Source organism: Phoenix dactylifera, unplaced genomic scaffold, assembly GCF_009389715.1.
Source record: "Phoenix dactylifera cultivar Barhee BC4 unplaced genomic scaffold, palm_55x_up_171113_PBpolish2nd_filt_p 000305F, whole genome shotgun sequence".
NCBI classification, from domain to species: domain Eukaryota; kingdom Viridiplantae; phylum Streptophyta; class Magnoliopsida; order Arecales; family Arecaceae; genus Phoenix; species Phoenix dactylifera.
Window position 1 is genome coordinate 272,578 of NW_024067779.1, and position 17,798 is coordinate 290,375.

At 37.7% G+C, this 17,798-nt stretch overlaps 2 protein-coding genes across 2 annotated transcripts; both read right to left on the reverse strand.

The window, feature by feature from the left end:
- Positions 1–62: 62 nt before the first annotated feature.
- Positions 63–815, reverse strand: LOC120105519 (disease resistance protein PIK5-NP-like). The gene has a single exon (XM_039118078.1). It carries the CDS (start codon positions 813–815, stop codon positions 63–65), a length of 753 nt encoding a protein of 250 aa, XP_038974006.1.
- Positions 724–17,388, reverse strand: LOC103721596 (putative disease resistance RPP13-like protein 3). Its single transcript, XM_039118079.1, has 2 exons — positions 15,262–17,388; positions 724–951 (listed from the first exon to the last, which is right to left on the reverse strand). Exons 1-2 carry the CDS (start codon positions 17,386–17,388, stop codon positions 904–906), a joined length of 2,175 nt encoding a protein of 724 aa, XP_038974007.1. The 3' UTR covers positions 724–903.
- Between the last annotated feature and the right edge of the window lie 410 nt (positions 17,389–17,798).

Sequence of the window (17,798 nt, forward strand, 5' to 3'; positions counted from 1 at the left end):
CTGAATAATGACCAAGACTGCTTTGGAGACAAGCAGCCAGGATGATAAGGACGCATTGTCTGCTATCTGGGGCACTGCTGCTGTTGTTTGAGTAACAACTGTCCCCATAATGTCAATGAACGGAGCTGGTACAGGTTTGGTGTCTGAGCAAAAAGGACATCCCCAGGGATTATACATTCGAGCAAAATCAGAGACAACAAGACGAGGTTGTCCATTTGCTTGAGTGCTTTTTTGAGTGACTCCTCAAACATTCTATCAACTGCTTTGTGAATCTCCTCCGTAGTAAAGCTTGGTGTAGTAACCGATTTTTTGATGAATCTTATGCCTCGTAAACGGACAATATCCATAGCATCCAGACCAAATTCAGACTCCTCGATTTGCAGAGTCTGCAAGTTTTTGTGATCACCACCTATCGGTGCGCTTAGAAACATGTGTAGATTAATATATACGTGCCTCAGTGTCCGGATTTTCCAAAATGATTTCGGAAGCCAATAAATGTATGTACCACTCACATCCAGAGTCTGCAGATTCAGGAGATGTCGGATGGAGGATGGCAGTCTCTTCAAACTAGTGTTTCTCAATCCCAGATATCGTAGATGAATCATGCTGCCGATCTGTTTCGGTAACTCCTTAAGATCTCTTGTGCCCTCGAGATCCAGCACCCTTAATAAGTTTAACCCATTCAAAAATCTTCTCCCATTAGTCAAAATCAAATTGAAGCCCAGCAGAGTGCGGAGATGTGGTGAGGAAACAGCAACCTCGTCATTTATACGATTGTGGAAAGCCGCACGATGACTCCATATAGATACTGCCATGTTGTCACTGCTGCAAATTTGAAGAAATCCATCCCTTCTGGCTTCCGATTGGCCAAATTCCCTTAACAGATCATGGATGCGTATGCTCTTAACCCGCCCGCCAGCCTTGCTTCTCTCGACAACCTGGATCATGCACCTCTGGACCAAATTATCCAGCCAAACTCTAGCAGTTTCTTCCATTGTCCTTCTCTGCTCTTCCGGTATGAAACCTCCGGCGACCCACAACCTCACTAATTTGGAAGCAGAGATAATGGAGTCCTCTGGAAACGCAGCGATGTATAGAAAACATGGTTTTAACAGATACGGCAAGTCATTGTAACTTAAGCCCAATATATTGAAGCACTTCTTCCCATCTGGACCATCTTCCCAATTCATGCTCTGAGCTACACTCCACCACGCATCATAGGTAGAATCTTTTCCTGACAGAAGGCCCCCTAACGCCACCAGTGCAAGAGGAAGTCCACCGCACCTCTTTGCAAGTCTCTTGGCCAATTCCTTCAAATCAGCGGGGACATCTTGTTTTAGTGGAAATGCCTTCCTACACAAGAGTTCCAAACTCTGTGTGTCATCCAGAGTGTGCAGTTTATATGGAGGAAAGCTTGACCTGGCACGGTTTGCAACTTCCATCTCACGGGTAGTAAGCAGTATTCTGCTGCCGTTGTTTCCATTAGGAAAGAATGGATGCATTTGTCCCCAAACGTCAACACTCCATACATCATCCATCACGACCAAATACTTTCTGTCTCTTAGAAAATCACGGAGCTTCTCTCTCACTTCTTCTTCACCCATCTGCTCTAAGTCTTCTTCAGTAATTTCTGTAGTTGTTTCTTTCTTCTTTTTGATTCCCATTACTTTTTTCATGATGTCCTTCACTAGCTCGATAACTCGGTAGCTCTGAGAAACTGAAACCCAAGCAGAGGTATCAAAATATTTTTTAATTGCAGGGTCATTGTACACTTTACTTGCCAGGGTGGTCTTGCCTAGTCCACCCATACCCACTATAGAAATTACACATCGTGCTTTCTCATTCCCATCAAGCAATTGACACACTATTTCTTTCTTATCATTCTCGAAGCCTATAACATCAATGTCATCATCATCAGAGTGAGGAGAGGATTGTCTGAGTGATTGCGAAATTTCATCCACCGCACTACTTCCACCTATATCAGTAATGCCATATGTATCTTTGCTCGCGAAAAGATTCTGGATCTTTTCATTTATTTTTTCAATTTCAGAACCAATTTTATGTAGGGTAATCAATTCACCAAGTTTGTGAGAGTACCTGGAAATGGTGCCCATGAAGCCTCTCCTCTGACGCTGCCTCTCGCCCATGTACTTGATGGTGCCTATGATGTCTTCTATTTCATATGCCACATCTTTCATCTGCTTTATCCAGATCTCCATTCTTGCATCTCCCCTCTTTCTGGACTCGGCATCTTTGAGGAAACCTTGCAATAGCTGGAGTTGTGCTTTCACCCATTCGACTTGATCCCTGACCCCACTTAAGAAAGCAGCTTCTTGTGCGAGGAGGTTGGCAAGCTGAGAGATGACACTGGAAACCAGAGCTTCAGCAATAGCTCTTTCCATCTCTCTTACTCAGACAAAGAAGATTTTACAGGATGGTCGAACGTATGCGCCATGAAGAAGAGTCAATCATCATTTTTGATGCCTTAGCATGATTGGAAGAAGGTAGGGGGTTCTGAAGGGAATCCTCCTCCTTGCATCCACTCCAGAGTCTCCTGATCCCTCTGGTTCTATGTGGGCCCCCGTAAGAGGAGAAATAGCATGTGAGACGCCTCACTGAGTCCACCCGGGTCCCACTGCCAACCGCCGCGACAAGAAAAGCAAGGAACTCCCTTCTCTATGTGGGCAACCAGAAGAGGAGAAATAGCATGTGAGACACCTCTGATGACCCAAAGATTGATTCATAGATTGATTTTGATGATCACAAAACCTTGAAGTATAGATACTAATGTTTATGTTGCAAGGAGAAAGATATTTATTTTGCAAGGAACATAGCAAGTTGGAAGAACACAAGAAGGCCTCCAAAAGCTCTCAAGAAAAGTTAGAAGAAAGCTACAATTCATTGGCCCAAGTTTAAAGTTCAAAAGGTTCAAATTGGAGGAGTAAAATCAAAGGAAAAATTCGAAAGAATAGTCTTCGAGTCGACTCCTGAGGAATTCGAGTCGACTCCAATGTTTACCGAGTCGACTCCGGGGAAGTATGAGTCGACTCCTAGGAGTCACAGGCAGAAAAGTCAGAGAGCAGTTTTCGGGTCTGAAATTCGAGTCGACTCCAGTGGAACGCGAGTCGACTCCGATGGTTGGCAGGTCGACTCCAAAGAAAGCAAGAGTCGACTCTCAGCGGTACATAAAGAAAAAGTCAGAGAGCATTTCATGGACTCTGAGATTCGAGTCGACTCCCGCAATACACGAGTCGACTCCGAGACTGCACGACCATCAACAGACAGAAGATCAAGTTACTGCCTCTGAGATTCGAGTCGACTCCCAGACAGCTCGAGTCGACTCCACGATAGCTTCACGTCAAAAGGGAGAAGACCAACTTTCAGAAACTGAGAGCCGAGTCGACTCCGAGGAAGTTCGAGTCGACTCCAAGACTGGATGAGCCGAAAGACAGAGGATCGGGAGTTCGGGCTCTGAGATTCGAGTCGACTCCCAGGACAGTCGAGTCGACTCGAGTGGATCAAATTCAAAATTGGATCCACGGACTTCAGTGGATGAGCCGACTCCGAAATTGCCAAGTCAGCTCCAGAAGTTGGCGAGTCGACTCCAGGTTAAGACGAGTCGACTCCCAGTCAAGGCATGCACTTTAATTCAAATTTGGAACAGTGGCCGAGTCGTCTCCAGTAAAGCACGAGCCGACTCCTGCAACAGGCGAGTCGACTCCTGATCGCGCGAGTCGACTCCAATCCCAACGGTAATATTGTCAGGAAGTGCAGACTGTGTCCAACGGCTCTATTTTTGTCTCTAACGGCTATATTCTTGTTTCCACGCCATCTAAAGCTATAAAAACAAGAAGAGAGCTAGGAGAGAACTTATGGAAGTGGGAGAGATCATCTAGGAAAGAGATCTCAAAGAGATTACAAAGAAAATCTCCCATAAGCACAAAAGGGCCATCCAAAACGAAATAGAGAGAAGAAGAGCATCCAAGTGAATCCGAAAGCTTCCTCTCCATCCGTGTGCTGCCTCAGTGATCCTCTACCTCGTGCCAAATCAGAAGAGGGTCAAGTAAAGAAGAAGCCGAGCTCCTCCATCTTCAAAACTCGTTTGAGGGCTTCTCTTTACTCTATTTGTTTATATTGTCATATTTGCTTGTTTAAGAAGCTTTGTTTTGTTTTATACTTTGTTTTAATATCTTGTAACTTGATTCAATCAAGGGATTGAATCAAGGGGTTAAGGTTTGTTGGTGAGCTAAAGGGAAAACCAACTGTGTAAGGTTTGTTGGTGAGCCAAAGGAAAAACCAACTGTGTAAGGTTTGTTGGTGAGCCAAAGGGAAAACCAACTGTGTTAGGTTTGTTGGTGAGCCGAGGGTAAAACCAACGAGTAGGGTTCGATTGTGATCCCGGGAAAACAATCGGAGTGGTTCTAGTCGGTGAGCCTGGAAAAACCGACCGAGTTCGTTGTGCGCTCGTAAAACAACAAGTTGGGTTGTGAGCTTGTAAAACAACCAGCTGTAATCTGTAGGATTATAGTGAAATTCCTAAGAAGTCTTGGGGAGTGGATGTAGGTGCTGGGGTGCACCGAACCACTATATGTTTGTTGTGTTTGTAATGCTTCTGCTTATTGTCTAACTAACACACTCACTTACTTAGATAAACTGCTTGCTTAACTCTTATCTGGACATCCTTTAGTTGCAAGCATATTTAATCAAGTCACATTCTATACATCAAACTGTTGCTAAGTTTAACTTTCACTGCGCATATATACAACTTAGCATAATTAATCAAAAAGTTCAAGAAGTAGCATAAAAGTTTTGAAAAACCCAATTCACCCCCCCTCTTGGGTTGTATCTACTGGGCAACAAGTGGTATCAGAGCGGGTGCTCAAATATTATTTGTAGTCTTAACCGACTAGAGCCAAAGATCATGACAACTCAAATAGATAGTTTTCTAGGAGAAGGACAATCAATTGATACACCTCCACTATTTAATGGCATAAACTATACACATTGGAAAATACGCATGCGCATTTTTATTCAATCACAAAACTATTATTTATGGAAATTCATAATAAATGACCTTCACACACTCTCTCAAACTTTTAATGAAAAGGACTTAGCACAATTGAATGCTAATACTATGAACATATTATATTGTGCTATTCAAGAAACAAAGTTTAATGAAATTTCTGCATGCTTATCTGCTAAGGAGATCTGGGATACTTTAGAAAATATTTATGATAAATCTCAGACTAGCTCACATGTGCTTCAATTACATACTAACAATAAGACTGCAGAAAAAGGTGTTGAATCTCCCTCACTCGAGTCGACTCCAAGTATCTCAGAGTCGACTCTCAAGCTCACCGAGTCGACTCCAATAAGGTCCGAGTCGACTCCGAGGCAAATCAGCTTCCTAAAGACAAAGAAGAAGAGGAAGCAAGAAGAAAGGAAGAAAGAGATAAAAAGGAAGAAAGCCTTGACCAAGAAAGAGTCTAGCAAGAAAATAAAAGTTAGGAGCAACAATGATGATATTAGCTCTAAGGAACTACAAGAGGTAACTAACGTGTGCTTTATGGCACAAGAAGACAAGGTAAAGACTGAATCTACACTTACCTCAAATGATTTTCAAGAAGAATTCTCTTATGATGAATTATTAAATGCTTTTCATGATTTGTATAGTGAATGTAGAAAATTAGCTGTGAAGAATAAAAATCTTAAGAAACTAAATCTGAAAATTTCAAAAGAAAGAAATTCTAATGATGAAATACAAGATTCTGAAAATAAAAGCTTAAGGTTAAATTTAGAACAATTGATTCAGAAAAATCAAAATTTAATTAAAGAAAATCAAAACTTAAGCGAAGAAATTAACCAATTAAGATGTTTTATTAACAAATTCACTGTAAGTTCAGAAAGATTAAAAATGATGTTTGAAAGCCAACATGCTGATTTTGATAAATCAAAATTTAGCTTGACTCCTTCACTTAGCCATAAATCTCTAGAGAAAAAGGTTATCAATTCACCAAGCAAACCATTAAATAAGATAACTTATTTCAAACATGAAAAGAATGGGCATAACAACTTTACCTATCGTTCTAACACAATTAAATCAAATGGTAAAGTTATTACTATCAAACAGATTTGGGTTCCAAAAGGAACCATATGTCCTAACTCTCAAGGACCCAAGCAAGCTTGGGTACCTAAAATGAAAATATGAGGATGTAGACATAGATGTGCCAAGATACCCATGGAACAAATAGATTCATACAAATGGGTGTTCTAGACACATTGAAACTTAAAACTTACTTATGAAAAGTAATTTTAAATAAACATAATAATTATAATAATAAGGAAATTAGTAATCCTTGCATCTCATCATTATTTTTGTTTTAGTATTTGATTAAAGTATGAATTGCATGTGTTGATCAATTTTGTGATATAGAAAATACTTTTGGAAATATAATCAAATCACTTCATTTTATAGGATACTTTACTCACTATTGGATAAAGTTGCTAAATGATTAATCATTATTAAGATTAATTCTATGAATTCTCTATATGCTTGATTGAGAGTTTTTATCCATGGCATTATTGTTTATTGATCATAGATATGATAATGTGTACTTGGTATGCTTTTGAATATATGCACTATGAATATCAAGATTAAAGAAACCATCCTTGGCACATAGAATCAACTCATGCTAGTATGTGCTTAATCTCAAAAGACCTTGCCATAGGCTTACTTAGATTATCTACTTAAAGGTCAAAGTTTTGCTATGCATGCTAACTAAGGAAACAAACAAAAATCATTTCTAAATCTAAAGATGTTGTTTCCATCTCTAAGTTTTCAAAAGCTTACATTGGATTTGTTCTTGGAAAATAAAACTGAAGTATTTTTCTGTATTTACTAAATCTTCTAAAAGCGTTTCAAATGAACAAGGTTTCCAAACTGTGAAGATCATGGCACAGTGTTGAAAACCAAAATCCTGATTAAGGTTATACAGAAAATAATATTAAATTCAATTATTTCAGCTCCAAGGACATCATAAGTAAAATAGGATTAATAGAATTCTTGAAGAAATGAAAAAGACAATTATGTATGATAGTCATCTACTTAAATAATTTTTAAAAGACTATCATCACTACTTGTCATACATATGATTTCTATTAGATCTATTTTTGATGAAAATTTTGATCTTCTGAAAAATGGAAAATGAACCATTGCATATCTTTCATATTTTTCAGTCGTACATGTTATGCTTGATATGCTCTTATGAAAATAATGCCAAATCTGATAAAGATATTTCTATCCTTGGATACCATTCATCAAGCAATGCATATAGAACATTCATGAAAAATTCTAGTTGTAGAAGTATCAATTCATTTTATTCTTTATGAGACTAATGATTTGTTATCAAAATACTAAAATCAAATTATATGGTTAATCTTTTACATATACACTTAATGAAGAAAAATTGATGACTACTAAAAGATTAAATCAAGAAAAGATGAAATAGATCTTGATAAGATTCTTGCATGATTAGAAGTAAAAATCACCATTATCACTTGTTTGCTTTATGAACGTTATATTTTATCAAATGAGTGTGTAGAATGGACTCCTATGTGCTTACTTTATAACCACCATATTTGAAAACACTCATTACAAATATGATAAAGCAATATATGATTTGAAACAAGCATCAAAAGCATGATATAAAAGCTTAAGCAACCCTTTTGATAGAAAGTAATAATGATAAATCTATGTATCAAAAGGAAGAATTTGTGACATCATTTTTGGTTCTGCTAATGAAGATTTATATGTAGATTTTTACTAAGCTCATACAAGGCGAGTTTGAAATATGTATGATGAATGAATTAACATCTTCTCTCAAACTCCAAATTAGGACAAACAGGAAAGGGGATCTTCATTGACCAACATTAGACCACAAGAAAACTCTTATAGAAAATTGGCATGAAGAAGGTATATCTATGACCCCATCTTGTAGAATTTGAAAAGAATGAGCAAAGTAGATCTATTGTTTAAAGCTGTATTGAAGCATGATAGAATAATTATTTTATCATACAGCTAGTAGACCAGATTGTATGCTCATTATAAGACCTTGTGCAAGACTTCAATCTAACTTTAATGAATCATATTTTATTGATAACAAATAAATCATATTCTGAATTTTGATAGAAACAAACGTTTAAGATAAGTTGATTAACACTAGGCTAACTTATCTTATTAATAATTATCTTAAGCAAATAGAATCCAAACTAAATTGATCTTGAAAATAAGAAATTGATTTGACCTCGATAAATCTTTCTATTGCCTCACATGCTTATCCTTGAACTATCTTGGTTAATGAAACTATCTCTTTAGTTCAAGTGATATGTGCTTGCTTATATTTAGGCATTCTCTTGAAGTAAAGTGACTCAATATTCAACTATTGTCTTACCTTATGTTGAGTCATCTAGTTTTAAAAAAAATTATTATATGTTGAATGAATATTTTGTATCTTAAAGAAACTAAAGACCTTCTTTCAAGAAAGAAAAGGAGTTTGTTAATAATGCAGGATCCTTGAGCAAGAAAATGAAAGATCTCAACTTGAAGGATATCTCCGTGTAAGATACAATAAATATTCACATGCAAACAAGAGAGAGAACCTTCTTCAGCCAAAAGTTCATACATAAGGAATCTAGTAGGTATTTGACTGAAGAATGCAGAATGAATTGGTAATTCTAGATACTTCTCTCACAAATTAATTGAGCAAAGTCAATAACTTAAATCTTATTATGGCATGATTAAATTCTTTAATTATTAATTTTTGATATCATGTCTATATGTGTATTGACTGACTTGTACTTTTAGAAACTGTTTCATGGTTTGCCCAAACTAAATTATTTCTTTGCCTATATCATAACCATGAAATACACAAGTATATGCTTAAAATTTTGATGTAAAATAACTTGTGAGAAGTTATGAATCCTTGAGCATAATGAAAATGTTGTTTGCATGATATACATATATATGATACATAAGATTATTTCTTTATTCTGCTCTTTCATGTAAATTACTTGAGAATAACAAAAAGAGAGAGAGATAAAGAAAAGAAAATGGACATTGTTCAAGAGATGAAAAATCTGAGCAAAGGCAAGTACTTCAATCTTAAGGAAAAGCAAAACAAGCATAATATATTCGGCACATTTGGAAGGGATAAAATCTATAATTAATTACACTCAAACAGGGAGAGTTTGAAGTAAACATTTTAACCTTTCTATATTGCTCATCATAGGGATGGTGCCAATGGGGAGGCTAGTGGTAGTACCCGGCACTATTTGACCCAACTATTCGGTGTAGGGCATATTAGGGACGGCACAAGAGGGAGGCTAGTGGTAGTACCTCGTGCCCCTTCCCAACTCCACCGGATAGGGAGCAAATAGAGTATAGAGCTTAAGAAAGTTAAAAGAAAGACAAAGTAAATGAAAGTATACAAGAAAGAATCAATTCAAATTTTTAATCACATGGAAACACACTTTAAGGATGAAATCAGTGCAAAATTATATTTAAATAGGGGGAGTTTATTTGAAAAGAATTGATTTTGATACTTGACATGCTTGTTCTTAATATTTTAATGTATGACTTAACACACACTATATTTTGCATGTGGCATGATATTTTAAATTATGGGTTCTCAATATCTTTTGTAGTACCCCATACTTGGACAATTTGATTGAATGTTTGAAATGCTACATAGCATCTTTTGTTTGGTTTTATTGAAAAGAAAATTCAGATTTGTTATTCACAATCATCGTTAAAATCTGAAAGTTAAATAAATTTGTAAAAAAAAAAAAGGGAGAAGAGAAGGATATCTCTATTTAGGCAAAATGAATTGAGTTTGTCTTATCCATCAACTTGCTTAACTTTGGTATATAATGTGCTAACTCATACCAAAATTCAACATAAATACAAATATTCTGAATATGCTTGAAATATGTGTTTTCAATCGTAATGATTTAAGATAAGCTACAATGTGGAAGATCCATATCTCAAATTATGACTTTGAAAGCCTCTTTTGAAAATCTTTATGAAATTCAGAATCTGATTTCGTATAAAAGCTTAAACTCAATATGATTTCTAAAATAAAATCTTAATTTAAGAAAAACAGAATTAATTTTGATGCCTTGGTTGATTGCTCCGATACGCATCCGAAACATATCTTTTCTTATCGTTAAAATGTACTAATATTGGTCCAAATGATGTGTCTTTCGATGATCTTGATTGCAAACAAAAATTTCTAAATATATAATCTTATTTTGATATTAAAAAGATTTATTGTGTTTCATGAATACATTGGTGAAAAACTATGATTAAGAAATTGAGTTCTATAAATATATATACCTCAATGATCATCTATATGTTTTTCTCTCCTACATTCTTAAAGATTTCCATCAGAATATCAATAGAGTGAATGATCTTAAAACTAGAAATATTTCAGTTCACTCAAATGACTCTAAAAGAAAGAAAATGTAAATGTTTTTGAAAGAAATTGAGCTTCAATTGAATCATTTTCTGATTAATACTTTTATACATTTTCTCTAAGATTAGGAGAAAGCATAACTTGTTCTTAAAGGATTAGAAAGAGTGATTACTATAAATTCTGAATATTTCTAGATCACTCTACATTCTTGATATTACAGAATTTCAGTGTTATTCACGTTTATCACTAAAATCTGAAATTCAACAATTTAAAATGATTAAAGAAGAATGCATCTTTTGAGGGGGAGATTTAGATATTCAGTATCCTATCCCAAAGACACTTTATTTTGATGCATACCTTGATTTTTATGGATTGATTTTGATGAACCTCCTTATATTACAATACTTGCTTTAATTATAAGTTTATACCTTGAGATGAGTTCTATAAAGGTTGTCTTGTCTCAAACCTTGAGTCTTATGAAAATAAGCTGAAATATATTTTTGAGATTGACAATCTTATTGAACATTATCTACAAATTCTAAACTCTTAAAATGGAATGATCAATTAAGGGGGAGAAAGAAAATTTCAGAAGGAAAGATCTTATGGAACTTAATCGCATAAATCTATAACTAAAGGAGAGGGAAAGAATACTAAATAAAAAGTGATCCTAATACTCTCCAATATGTATCATCTGAAATTTAAATCTGAAAATCTTTATGATACACCTTGAGGCGTGTTATTTGGTTAGTATATCTTATGCATAAATCATGAACCAAATTGCAAGTTGAGCTTAAAGAGCCTCTAACTTAATGAAAAAAGGGGAAGAATAACGTGTAAAATTTTCTTGAGTATCTTTTAGAAAATCTATTTTGATATTCACTAATGAGTCCTAATTGACTTGATCTTTAAAACTTAAATTGTGTGCCAATTCATATTTTTATGTATCAAATTTTTTTTTTTAGGAATAAAAGAATAAAGTCTTTAAAAGAGCTTTAAAAGAACCTTCAAAGCCTTGAACTTTATGTATACTCTAAGATATATTATAAATTGCATGAATTCATATTTTGGTATTTATGCCACAATATTTTTACACCATAAAAGCACTTTGCAATCATACTTAATATATTGCTCTTATACTCAGAAAATTAGTTAAATTGCTCTCATGTTGATAAAATACTTAATAGATTGGCAACAAGATCTTAAATGAACAAGCTTTCACACTTATTATTGAAGAGAGGTTAGATTTCCACTTCTTGAATTAACCTAAGGAAGATTCCACCTACACTTGATTAGAAAACTATCTGTGGTATCAACTTAGAAAACTTCTTGAAAACTATCTTAATTGGCTCTGATCTGTGCTCACTAATCTGATTCCAATATTATTGCCTTAAGTTATATGATTCATATCCTTGCAATAATTTAACATTCAAATCAGAGTACAATAAGGGAAAGAAATATTTGAGTGTTCTTATCTTTGTGCTTAATGTTTTCCTATCTTTTTGATGTTGTCAAAAAGGGGGAGAAATATCTAAGTATATGCAAATATCTAAGTATATGCTCATAATGCCTTTATGCTTTGAATTGAATACAAATCAGCTTAAATTGAAATATGTTGATTGTGTTAAGCTGATTAAATCTAAAGCATTATCATGAAGTATGTTTTAAAAATATATGTTTTCTACTTCATGCAACTTTGCTATGTATTACTTCTAGAAAACAATATCTTTTATATTGCATATACTCCAAGTTTTGTCATCATCAAAAAGGGGGAGATTGATGACCCAAAGATTGATTCATAGATTGATTTTGATGATCACAAAACCTTGAAGTATAGATACTAATGTTTATGTTGCAAGGAGAAAGATATTTATTTTGCAAGGAACATAGCAAGTTGGAAGAACACAAGAAGGCCTCCAAAAGCTCTCAAGAAAAGTTAGAAGAAAGCTACAATTCATTGGCCCAAGTTTAAAGTTCAAAAGGTTCAAATTGGAGGAGTAAAATCAAAGGAAAAATTCGAAAGAATAGTCTTCGAGTCGACTCCTGAGGAATTCGAGTCGACTCCAATGTTTACCGAGTCGACTCCGGGGAAGTATGAGTCGACTCCTAGGAGTCACAGGCAGAAAAGTCAGAGAGCAGTTTTCGGGTCTGAAATTCGAGTCGACTCCAGTGGAACGCGAGTCGACTCCGATGGTTGGCAGGTCGACTCCAAAGAAAGCAAGAGTCGACTCTCAGCGGTACATAAAGAAAAAGTCAGAGAGCATTTCATGGACTCTGAGATTCGAGTCGACTCCCGCAATACACGAGTCGACTCCGAGACTGCGCGACCATCAACAGACAGAAGATCAAGTTACTGCCTCTGAGATTCGAGTCGACTCCCAGACAGCTCGAGTCGACTCCACGATAGCTTCACGTCAAAAGGGAGAAGACCAACTTTCAGAAACTGAGAGCCGAGTCGACTCCGAGGAAGTTCGAGTCGACTCCAAGACTGGATGAGCCAAAAGACAGAGGATCGGGAGTTCGGGCTCTGAGATTCGAGTCGACTTCCAGGACAGTCGAGTCGACTCGAGTGGATCAAATTCAAAATTGGATCCACGGACTTCAGTGGATGAGCCGACTCCGAAATTGCCAAGTCAGCTCCAGAAGTTGGCGAGTCGACTCCAGGTTAAGACGAGTCGACTCCCAGTCAAGGCATGCACTTTAATTCAAATTTGGAACAGTGGCCGAGTCGTCTCCAGTAAAGCACGAGCCGACTCCTGCAACAGGCGAGTCGACTCATGATCGCGCGAGTCGACTCCAATCCCAACGGTAATATTGTCAGGAAGTGCAGACTGTGTCCAACGGCTCTATTTTTGTCTCTAACGGCTATATTCTTGTTTCCACGCCATCTAAAGCTATAAAAACAAGAAGAGAGCTAGGAGAGAACTTATGGAAGTGGGAGAGATCATCTAGAAAAGAGATCTCAAAGAGATTACAAAGAAAATCTCCCATAAGCACAAAAGGGCCATCCAAAACGAAATAGAGAGAAGAAGAGCATCCAAGTGAATCCGAAAGCTTCCTCTCCATCCGTGTGCTGCCTCAGTGATCCTCTACCTCGTGCCAAATCAGAAGAGGGTCAAGTAAAGAAGAAGCCGAGCTCCTCCATCTTCAAAACTCGTTTGAGGGCTTCTCTTTACTCTATTTGTTTATATTGTCATATTTGCTTGTTTAAGAAGCTTTGTTTTGTTTTATACTTTGTTTTAATATCTTGTAACTTGATTCAATCAAGGGATTGAATCAAGGGGTTAAGGTTTGTTGGTGAGCCAAAGGGAAAACCAACTGTGTAAGGTTTGTTGGTGAGCCAAAGGGAAAACCAACTGTGTAAGGTTTGTTGGTGAGCCAAAGGGAAAACCAACTGTGTTAGGTTTGTTGGTGAGCCGATGGTAAAACCAACGAGTAGGGTTCGATTGTGATCTCGGGAAAACAATCGGAGTGGTTCTAGTCGGTGAGCCTGGGAAAACCGACCGAGTTCGTTGTGCGCTCGTAAAACAACAAGTTGGGTTGTGAGCTTGTAAAACAACCAGCTGTAATCTGTAGGATTATAGTGAAATTCCCAAGAAGTCTTGGGGAGTGGATGTAGGTGCTGGGGTGCACCGAACCACTATATGTTTGTTGTGTTTGTAATGCTTCTGCTTATTGTCTAACTAACACACTCACTTACTTAGATAAACTGCTTGCTTAACTCTTATCTGGACATCCTTTAGTTGCAAGCATATTTAATCAAGTCACATTCTATACATCAAACTGTTGCTAAGTTTAACTTTCACTGCGCATATATACAACTTAGCATAATTAATCAAAAAGTTCAAGAAGTAGCATAAAAGTTTTGAAAAACCCAATTCACCCCCCCTCTTGGGTTGTATCTACTGGGCAACAACCTCACTCAGCCCCCTCACTGCGACGAGGAAAGCAAGGAAGCTAACTTCTCTATGCGTATATGCCCATTGCAGCTAGGGATGCACATGGATCTTTGATCGGGTAATTCCAATTCAATCTAATTTTTTATTTGTGTTTTAATTTTAGATCTAAATTTAATTGTCCATTGCAGCTAGGGATGCACATGGATCGATTGGATCGGGTAATTCTAATTCAATCTAATTTTTTATTTGAGTTCTAATTTTAGATCTAAATTTAATTCAGTATATGCCCATTACAGCTAGGGATGCACATGGATCGATTGGATCGGGTAATTCCAATTCAATCTAATTTTTTATTTGAGTTCTAATTTTAGATCTACACGTGCTGGCATGCGGCTATAGCTTAATCTAAGAGCTGGAAAAATCTCATTATTCTCTTCGATTTCCCATACATCATTTTGCATGACATCCATCCAGTCATCTTCAACTGCCATGTGTCTTAGAAGGCTTCCTATTGATTTCACAGCCAATGGTAAACCAGAACACTTCTTGACAATCTGCTTACCGATATCCACCAAGTGTGGTTGTTTTTCAGGGTCTTGACTACCGAATGCATAATGTCTGAATAATGACCAAGACTGCTTTGGAGACAAGCAGCCAGGATGATAAGGACGCATTGTCTGCTATCTGGGGCACTGCTGCTGTTGTTTGAGTAACAACTGTCCCCATAATGTCAATGAACGGAGCTGGTACAGGTTTGGTGTCTGAGCAAAAAGGACATCCCCAGGGATTATACATTCGAGCAAAATCAGAGACAACGAGACGAGGTTGTCCATTTGCTTGAGTGCTTTTTTGAGTGACTCCTCAAACATTCTATCAACTGCTTTGTGAATCTCCTCCGTAGTAAAGCTTGGTGTAGTAACCGATTTTTTGATGAATCTTATGCCTCGTAAACGGACAATATCCATAGCATCCAGACCAAATTCAGACTCCTCGATTTGCAGAGTCTGCAAGTTTTTGTGATCACCACCTATCGGTGCGCTTAGAAACATGTGTAGATTAATATATACGTGCCTCAGTGTCCGGATTTTCCAAAATGATTTCGGAAGCCAATAAATGTATGTACCACTCACATCCAGAGTCTGCAGATTCAGGAGATGTCGGATGGAGGATGGCAGTCTCTTCAAACTAGTGTTTCTCAATCCCAGATATCGTAGATGAATCATGCTGCCGATCTGTTTCGGTAACTCCTTAAGATCTCTTGTGCCCTCGAGATCCAGCACCCTTAATAAGTTTAACCCATTCAAAAATCTTCTCCCATTAGTCAAAATCAAATTGAAGCCCAGCAGAGTGCGGAGATGTGGTGAGGAAACAGCAACCTCGTCATTTATACGATTGTGGAAAGCCGCACGATGACTCCATATAGATACTGCCATGTTGTCACTGCTGCAAATTTGAAGAAATCCATCCCTTCTGGCTTCCGATTGGCCAAATTCCCTTAACAGATCATGGATGCGTATGCTCTTAACCCGCCCGCCAGCCTTGCTTCTCTCGACAACCTGGATCATGCACCTCTGGACCAAATTATCCAGCCAAACTCTAGCAGTTTCTTCCATTGTCCTTCTCTGCTCTTCCGGTATGAAACCTCCGGCGACCCACAACCTCACTAATTTGGAAGCAGAGATAATGGAGTCCTCTGGAAACGCAGCGATGTATAGAAAACATGGTTTTAACAGATACGGCAAGTCATTGTAACTTAAGCCCAATATATTGAAGCACTTCTTCCCATCTGGACCATCTTCCCAATTCATGCTCTGAGCTACACTCCACCACGCATCATAGGTAGAATCTTTTCCTGACAGAAGGCCCCCTAACGCCACCAGTGCAAGAGGAAGTCCACCGCACCTCTTTGCAAGTCTCTTGGCCAATTCCTTCAAATCAGCGGGGACATCTTGTTTTAGTGGAAATGCCTTCCTACACAAGAGTTCCAAACTCTGTGTGTCATCCAGAGTGTGCAGTTTATATGGAGGAAAGCTTGACCTGGCACGGTTTGCAACTTCCATCTCACGGGTAGTAAGCAGTATTCTGCTGCCGTTGTTTCCATTAGGAAAGAATGGATGCATTTGTCCCCAAACGTCAACACTCCATACATCATCCATCACGACCAAATACTTTCTGTCTCTTAGGAAATCACGGAGCTTCTCTCTCACTTCTTCTTCACCCATCTGCTCTAAGTCTTCTTCAGTAATTTCTGTAGTTGTTTCTTTCTTCTTTTTGATTCCCATTACTTTTTTCATGATGTCCTTCACTAGCTCGATAACTCGGTAGCTCTGAGAAACTGAAACCCAAGCAGAGGTATCAAAATATTTTTTAATTGCAGGGTCATTGTACACTTTACTTGCCAGGGTGGTCTTGCCTAGTCCACCCATACCCACTATAGAAATTACACATCGTGCTTTCTCATTCCCATCAAGCAATTGACACACTATTTCTTTCTTATCATTCTCGAAGCCTATAACATCAATGTCATCATCATCAGAGTGAGGAGAGGATTGTCTGAGTGATTGCGAAATTTCATCCACCGCACTACTTCCACCTATATCAGTAATGCCATATGTATCTTTGCTCGCGAAAAGATTCTGGATCTTTTCATTTATTTTTTCAATTTCAGAACCAATTTTATGTAGGGTAATCAATTCACCAGGTTTGTGAGAGTACCTGGAAATGGTGCCCATGAAGCCTCTCCTCTGACGCTGCCTCTCGCCCATGTACTTGATGGTGCCTATGATGTCTTCTATTTCATATGCCACATCTTTCATCTGCTTTATCCAGATCTCCATTCTTGCATCTCCCCTCTTTCTGGACTCGGCATCTTTGAGGAAACCTTGCAATAGCTGGAGTTGTGCTTTCACCCATTCGACTTGATCCCTGACCCCACTTAAGAAAGCAGCTTCTTGTGCGAGGAGGTTGGCAAGCTGAGAGATGACACTGGAAACCAGAGCTTCAGCAATAGCTCTTTCCATCTCTCTTACTCAGACAAAGAAGATTTTACAGGATGGTCGAACGTATGCGCCATGAAGAAGAGTCAATCATCATTTTTGATGCCTTAGCATGATTGGAAGAAGGTAGGGGGTTCTGAAGGGAATCCTCCTCCTTGCATCCACTCCAGAGTCTCCTGATCCCTCTGGTTCTATGTGGGCCCCCGTAAGAGGAGAAATAGCATGTGAGACGCCTCACTGAGTCCACCCGGGTCCCACTGCCAACCGCCGCGACAAGAAAAGCAAGGAACTCCCTTCTCTATGTGGGCAACCAGAAGAGGAGAAATAGCATGTGAGACACCTCTGATGACCCAAAGATTGATTTATAGATTGATTTTGATGATCACAAAACCTTGAAGTATAGATACTAATGTTTATGTTGCAAGGAGAAAGAT